This window comes from Electrophorus electricus, chromosome 4 (genome assembly GCF_013358815.1).
Source record: "Electrophorus electricus isolate fEleEle1 chromosome 4, fEleEle1.pri, whole genome shotgun sequence".
Taxonomy (NCBI): domain Eukaryota; kingdom Metazoa; phylum Chordata; class Actinopteri; order Gymnotiformes; family Gymnotidae; genus Electrophorus; species Electrophorus electricus.
In genome coordinates, this window is record NC_049538.1 from 1,127,861 (window position 1) to 1,135,930 (window position 8,070).

At 44.1% G+C, this 8,070-nt stretch overlaps 1 protein-coding gene across 2 annotated transcripts in view; it reads left to right on the plus strand.

The window, feature by feature from the left end:
* Positions 1 to 1,234: 1,234 nt before the first annotated feature.
* The window catches only part of zmp:0000000896 (caspase recruitment domain-containing protein 11), a 15,477-nt gene continuing 8,641 nt past the window's right edge, over positions 1,235 to 8,070 (plus strand). For both annotated transcript variants that reach the window (XM_035525266.1, XM_035525267.1), the window contains exons 1-9: positions 1,235 to 1,393; positions 3,072 to 3,314; positions 3,467 to 3,604; positions 3,810 to 3,996; positions 4,433 to 4,571; positions 5,884 to 6,063; positions 6,354 to 6,473; positions 7,657 to 7,782; positions 7,869 to 8,042. In XM_035525266.1, the coding sequence (XP_035381159.1) occupies positions 1,387 to 1,393; positions 3,072 to 3,314; positions 3,467 to 3,604; positions 3,810 to 3,996; positions 4,433 to 4,571; positions 5,884 to 6,063; positions 6,354 to 6,473; positions 7,657 to 7,782; positions 7,869 to 8,042 (1,314 nt within the window). In that variant the 5' untranslated portion in view covers positions 1,235 to 1,386. The remainder of the gene's footprint in view (positions 1,394 to 3,071; positions 3,315 to 3,466; positions 3,605 to 3,809; positions 3,997 to 4,432; positions 4,572 to 5,883; positions 6,064 to 6,353; positions 6,474 to 7,656; positions 7,783 to 7,868; positions 8,043 to 8,070) is intronic.

Below are 8,070 nucleotides of genomic sequence, written 5' to 3' on the forward strand. Positions count from 1 at the left end.
ACTGCACAAGCACCTGGGCAGCTTCCTGTGAGACAAAGGGCCAAATACTTCATATGTTACACAGGAGAAATCTGCAAGGGTCAGATTTGAAACATGAGTTGAGAACAACAACTGGTTGTCCAAAGTTATGCCCAGGCTATGAGCAGCTTCAGATTGTGGTACCAGGGAGCTCTCAAAGGAAACTGTGAGGCCATGGTAAGGGCTGAGAGTTCCTGGGATGTACAGAAGCATGGTTTTACTGGGATTGAGCTTCAAGTGGTGGGTTGTCATTCATGTCGCAATGTCAGTCAAACATGCTGAGATACGTCTGGAAACCTGAGTGTTGGAGGGTGGGAAAGAAAGAAATAATTGGGTGTCATCAGCATAGCAGTGGTAGGAGAAGCCGTGAGAAGATATTATATCACCAAAAGAACAAGCATACAAAGAGAAGACAAGAGGGCCTAATACTGAGGCCTGGGGAACACTGATGGAGAGTTTACATGGATCGGATGTGGATCCTATCTCCTGATAGGACCGTCCCTCCAGATAGGAATAGGAATGAAACCATCTCCCCACAGAGCCAGTCACACCAAGACTGGAGAGAACAGAGAGGAGAATGTTGTGGTTTACGAAGATCCAGAAGAATCAAGACAGAATCAACACACACAGTTACAGACTACAGTTCCAGGCCATCTGTTCATCACCAGTTCTTCTATGGCCTGGTAAAAGTGTACTGAATAACTATGAACCTTTGTGGACTCTCTAGAATGCACTTAGTGTGCACGAAAGAACTCGCTCTGTTCTTTGTTTACTGTTCCTGTTCCCCTCGCTCTCTCCACTCCTGCTAGGAATCCGCTGATGGACTCTTATATCCACATTGTAGTTAAACAATAACCAGCATATGTGATGTAACATGGCTATATAACACCACGCCCTCTGCTGTGACCACTCATTTGGGCCTTCTTTATACGAAATTATCTTATCAGCTCTATAGACGGGTTAGATCGTTTGCTGTTGACCATGAATGGTGTGATTTCAGTGTTTGACGGTCAGTTAGCTGGATGACCCAAGGCGTGTGTTTTATGCACACAACATAACCTCTAGTGATTCATTATTTAGGTCACTAGACACAAATGTACACTGGAAAGTCAATACATAACTCAGTACTGGGTTTTTGCGTGGGGAGGGCGGAGATAGACTGTAGTCTACTTGTGTGGTTGGGTATGTGTGTGTGTCGGGAAAGAGGGCGCTGTATTGGTGTGCGTGCTGTGCTGTGTAGACTAAACAGCGAGAAGGTGCAGATTCAAACCTGCTTTTGCACATAGTTTTTTTCTAACGTTTTAGCAAGATTACTTTTCAACTTTTGTTTGGAAGAACAGACGTATTTCTCTAACCTCCAGCTGGTCGATGAGTGGTAAGCAACTAAGATTTTTAAAACGTTTAGTGCAGGATAAAACTACTATGATCTGCTTTACATATATTATTGGCTTTATCTACGGAAAGCCTAGTTTGTTGTTATCAGTAGCCAGACTGAGATGTTTACCCATGAATCGATAATAAACGCACACAAACCTTTCTTTCTTTCTTTCTTTCTTTTGAGTAAAAGCATTATATGGACTTTCCACTGCTCTGTCGTCTAGTTGTACTTGTGAGATACCAGTTGCTATGATGATCGAGTGTCGTCTTGACTTAATAACATTAGGGATTCGCCACCTATGGAATGATGTATGAATGCCACCTATGGCATTACTGTGAGACCTAGTGAGTTGGAATAAGTTTATTTTGGACAGTGCAGTGAAGAGATCTCAGGGGACAGCTGTGGATCTAAGGATTCCAGCATCCTGCCCCAACCTGCCCAGTATCTGCGCTCAGGAGACGACAACAATTAAGAGAAAACAATGAATAATTTTGCCCGAGGTACTAGTCAAGCAGATTTTCCATTCTAATTCAACAATTCAAAGACATCGTTTTGAAATTTACGTTGTTACATTAATGGTCATGTGACTTTGCAAACATATCTGTCACAGATTCTGTACAGCCAAACCGCAGTGGTGAATAAGCACATATCGTGTTTATTCAAGTCCATCTGCTCTTATAGAGCCTGATTGCCAGAACCAGACTAAGCTTAATTTAAATAAAACTCTCAGATTCCAAGACTAGTCTTAATCCATGTCTAGAATACCAGCCCACAGTGTTTATACAAAACCAGATGAACACTGAGTTATAGTAACAATGTAAGAGTTCATTTGACATTGAATGAATTAATTTAACATAATAAAATTTAAATCAACACCTAATATGATCTATCAAATGTGACATGTTTTGTGCAGGCAGCAGGTGTGTATGACAGTGGTGAGGCTGTTGCTATGGGTGGTGGCAGTGTGGTGTGATGGGTGTGCTGCGTGTAAGGTGGTGGGTGTATTGGGTGTGTTCACAGTCTCTCTCCCTCTTTCTACTGCTCTGTCTCACTCACAGTCACCCTCTTTTATCCCGCTCCCTGTATTTTTCTTATCACTCTCTAAGGAAGTTCTGGATGACACTGTTGACATTCTTCAGGAGTGAGACAGGCCAGTATGACTCGCTTGCTGAAAAGACCCTGTAAATTACAAGCACAAAACCCCCTATTTAGGGGGTTTATTCACACACCACTCACCTGAGAAACATCCATATCTGTTCCAGACCAGACAATGGGTGAAAACCCATCCACCCACCCTCTGCAGATTCCACTTTGAAGATTCCAGGGTCTAATCTAAGAATCTGAAAAATCACCTGACAGTGTGGCTTGCAGTTCTGTGATACATGGAACTACCTGTATCATTAGAGTGAATGAAGTTACTGTTCATGAAGTTAAAGTTAATGGTTCAGATTGCAACCCCTTAAAGGCCCATTCAGGAATGGCTACACTGATACCTCACCAATTCTAATCCACAAACAGGCAGAGGATGGAGGTTTATAGCCAGTCCTCCTCATTTTAGCATAATCCTCACTGCTTCTCCTGGATACCAAAATATTGTTCATCCACCCACTCTCTCTCTCTCTCTCTCTCTCTCTCTCTCTCTTGCTCTCTCTCTCTCTCTCTCTCTCTCTCTCAGGTTTAAGTGAGTGGCCATTGGATGTGGGTGTGGGTGACTCTGAAGGTGCGCTGGCGCCCCCCTGGGGTGAGGAGCATTATGAGGAATTGTGGGAGCGAGTAGAGGGGGTCAGACACAAGCTGACGCGCATTCTGAACCCTGCTAAACTGACCCCGTACCTGAGGCAGTGTAAGGTCATCGATGAGCAGGATGAGGACGAGGTCCTGAACTCAACCCAGCTGCCCCTGCGTATTAGCAAGGCAGGTCAGAGTAAATACACACACACACATACACACACACTCGCACTTTAACCCCTACAGCTGTTTTCATCCCATTCATCCCTGCTGCCATTTTACCCCCTCGTTATGATGCATTCATTTTTAAGTGATCTGATTGGTTGGTATGATGTTTCCCAGGCCGTTTATTGGACATCCTGAGAGGGCGTGGTGAGCGGGGGCTGCAGGCCTTCATGGAGTCACTGGAGTTCTACCACCCAGAGCAATACACACACCTGACAGGGCATCAGGCCACCCAACGCTGCTCCATCATGCTGGGTGTGTGTGTGTGTGCGTCTGTGTGTGCGTCTGTGTGTTTTCCTGTGTGTGTGTGTGTGTGTGTTTCCTTGTTGAACTACATTTTCTATATTGTAGATCTCATACTCAGGAACCTTTAGAACTTTTTAAAATTCAGTGTGTGGGGTGTGTATGTGTGCGTGAATGGTGTGTGTGCGTGTGTTTGTGTGCATGTGTGTGTGTGTAGATGAGGAAGGCCCCGAAGGTCTGACCCAGTTCCTGCTGTTGGAGGTGCGTAAGCTGCAGGACCAGTTGCGTGTCAATCGTGTGTGTGAACGCCGGCTGTCTCAGCGCTGCCGTGTAGCTGAAGATGAACGAAGCCGCGCTGAGCGCAAAGTACAGGAGCTCCGACAGGAATGTATCCAGCTGGAGAGGTACACGCACATACACACACATGCATAAATACATACACACACACGCCTAAATATAAACATACACACACACAGGTACACACACACATAAACACACACACATATACATACACACACTCACATGCAGATATACATATACAGATATGCACATACAGATATACACACGAATGTGCTCATAGATATACACACAAATGCACATGCACACATGCATGTGCACACACACAAATACACACATACACTCACAGATTTACACATGCACACACAGATACACAAATATTTATACACACACACTTGCTCACACATGCATGTGCACACACACACATTGAGACCGTTCACACACAGAGGCCATTCATACACTCGCATGTGAAATATGCTTATGCATGTGAGTGTAAATCTTAGTATATCTGTGTGCATGTGTGTGTGCGTGTGTGTGTGCTAGGCTGAGGCAGGACTGGGAGGCAGGGGCGAGAGAGCTGGGCCGGCTGAAGGAGAGGCACCTGGAGCAGGCAGTGAAGTATTCACACGCCCTGGAGGAACAGCGCAAGACCTCCACCCAGGAGAAAGAGCTACTCAAACAGGTAACACACACACATACACACAAACAGACAGATGCACACACATACACACACACACACAGAAAAACACCACACACGCTAAACCCCAGCACACAGAAGAAAGTAAATCTTATAATGCTAAATATATAACACCAAGAATATTCTGCACACAATCCCCTACCAATCAGTGAAATGACTTTTTAAGTTACTTGTCATAAATCTCTTATTCACTAAAACAAATAACCCGAAGAACATTTTTATTTCCTTAATAATGTAGTTGTGCGGTGTAATGCAGTAGATTTCAGGTCATGCCGTCTGGTGCTGATATTTTGACCCTGCCTGGAAAGGGCATGTCTCATGTAAGGAAGTGATCTTTATTCCTCATAAATCTCACGTGGTCTGGTTATCCAGCTGCTCACTCCTGATTCAGCTCCAGGCTGCTGTATGTGGCAGTTGTAGTAGTGCAGTGAAGCTCTACAGCAGTGCTGTATATGCATTACCAGTTGATATGATGCACTGAAACTGCTTCTCAATTGCTCTCTCTTCGGAACGCATGTTTTTCATGATCATTAAGTCATTACCCATTTTTACAGAATTCATATCAAGCAAATTTATTTTTCAAAAACCAGCCAGCAAACACACATATACAATATCATGATTTTTAACATATCGTATACACATCTTTTCATCCCTGCATTCAGAGCATATATAATGATAACTGAATATGAGCATTATAGCTGTATGTTGCTGATTCCTCAGAACATAATAATGTCAGGCCCTTAAGGACATGATGATGTCAGGGCCTTCAGAATGTGATAATGTCAGGGATACTGCGATGTCTTCAGCTTCAGCTGTCTTTGAGCTCACTCCACCAGTTTGCTCTTTCACATGGGATCTTTTAATTCAGTTTTGATGGGTTCATGCTCTCTTGTGCGAGTACTTTGCTAAGTATCACACAAAGGGGGGTTTTAATCTGTGACCTTTTTATCATAAATCCAGATTTACATCCACTAGATCATATTTCCACTTCACCCTCTTGCAAGATAATTTAACCTGTCATCTTTCAATCTACTGCTGGCATTACTATGGCAACGGCTAGCCTACTACACAACTTTTATGCACTTTTGTTAAAATAAAAATAAAATCCAATATTTAAAGCATTTGAATAGAATCTTTAAGCATGCAACCCAACCCCACAGACAATTCAGACCATGTATGACCCAGTGCTCTAAAAGAAAGTGAGAAAGTGTGCTCTAAAGTTTGCTGCCCTGTGGGTGGGATCAGCACCAGTGACTCCTCCCCCAGTTACAGCCTTGACTCCTCTTTTTGTGTGCAGGTGGAGCAGCTGAAGAGCAGACTCATGGAGGTGGAGAGAAGTGCTAATGCAGACGCCACCCCCATGGCATCTGTCAAAAGGGCCAGTTTAGTGCGTGAACCTGAAGACAGCACTCCTGCTGGCCAGAATGCAGTACTGCAGTGCACAAACATGCTGAGAGAGCGCATTACTGGCACTCGGGTAAAACACAGCACTCACTGATGCACAATTCACACATGGATTTATACAACACACAAGCATGGATTTATACAACACACACACAGGGACTTGCACAACGTGTGTGTGTGTGTCTGTGTGTGCGTGTCTGTATGTGTGTGTGTGCGTCTCTGTCTGTGCGTCTCTGTGTGTGTGTGCATGTGTGTGTGTGTGTGTGTGTATGTGTGTGCATGTCTGTGTGTGTGTGTGTGCATGTGCGTGTGCGTGTGTGTGCGTGTGTGTGTGTGTGTGTGTGTGTGTGTGTGTGTGTGCAGGCTCTGTTGGATATTCTGCAGCAGGACAGGAGAGAAGCAGCAGAACAGAGGCAGGAACTGTGCGGTACCATCCTCAGACTGCAGGGGGAGCTGGAGAATGCTGAGGTTGCCAGGGAGAAGGTGGGTTACACGAACAGAAAGTCATGATAATGCTGTTACTGTGGAACATGATGCTTGTTCTAAAACCATTGTACACTACATGCAGTATAGCTGCATTTTACTATGTGGTCCTGTGAAAAAAAGGCCATACCCTACAGTTTTCTATTCACTTTATATGTTTCCTTGATGTCCACTTACAAGGAAGTCCACTTTTAAGACATAATTTAAATCAGCTCTGTTCTGATTGTTTGCCCTGTATTGTGCTTCATTTAAAAAGCACTGCTGTAGGCTGCTTAGGTAGAGACAGGGAGTTTGTTCTTGTGATGTCAGAGAAACAGTGATATCAAAACAGGCTGTGTGTGCAGTGAATGGTGTTTTTTTCAAACATTAACAATATTCACATATAAATTCAATATTCTTTATTTTAATAAAGCGAAGGGAATTCAGTTTTCCAGGAAGGGGCACTTTAAAAGCTAAGCACCACCTAATGGACCTCCTTGAAGATTTCCTTTTATCTTAGCTACTGAAAAAAATGTATATGTGATTTAAAATTAAAATAACATGTTCATTTGTGATAGGTTAAACATATGTGTCTAGGTTATATGTGTCTAGCCTTAAAATGTATACATTATCATAACCTTCTCTTCTGTGTGGCTTACTTGAGTGAATTTCTAGTACTAACTCTTCCACACCATCTGCCATACACTTCGATGTTATTCAGTGTACTCTCTTACACCAGCTGTGTGCACTACATGGCACCACGGGAAAAGTGACAAAACAGCAGTTTCTACATAGAAACAGTACATCATTAAGTATTCTTGCTATATCTAGGCCCATAACCAAAACAGAAAATAGCTAGCCTAGGCTAGATCCATACTCAACAGCATTCACACAAACCTCGACAAATGTCTAGACGAGAGAGACCGTTTTAATTTACTAGTCATCAATATTTGTTCATTTAATAGGAAAACTGTGACAAAATTCCTCTGAACAGAAGCTGTTTTAGGTCAAACCAGGCAGGGGGAACACAATAACTGTTACCCAGTGGTTAACAGTTATTTTATTATGATTCCCACAGTACTAGGCTGCAGTTGTTCCCCACTCCTGTTGTCACTGATGATACACTGCGTGTGTGTGTGTGTGTGTGTGTGTGTGTGTGTGTGTGTGTGTGTGTGTGTGTGTGTGTGTGTGTGTGTGTGTGCAGTTGGAGGCTCACACTGAGCAGCTCCAGCTGAAATTAAGGACCCTGCAGCTGGACTGGGAGACAGAGCAGAAGAGGTGTATGTCTTACTTCAACCAGATCATGGAGCTGGAGAGAGAGAGAGACCAGGTACCCCCCCCCCCCCCCCCCCAACACACACATACAGACACACACACACACACATACCCAAACACCTGCAACCATGTGTGTGTTAGGCCCTTCGTAGTCGGGACAGTCTGCAGCTGGAGTTTACGGACTGCCTCCTGGATAAGAACCGTCTGCGGAAGCGCATCGCTGAGCTGCAGAGCAGCCAGGAACAGCTGCAGAGAGAGCTGGAGAGAGAGAAAGAGAAGAGCCGTGAGCAGAGCAGCGCCCCCTGCAGGCACGGAGTAAGTACTGCAGCTCTCCTAATTCACT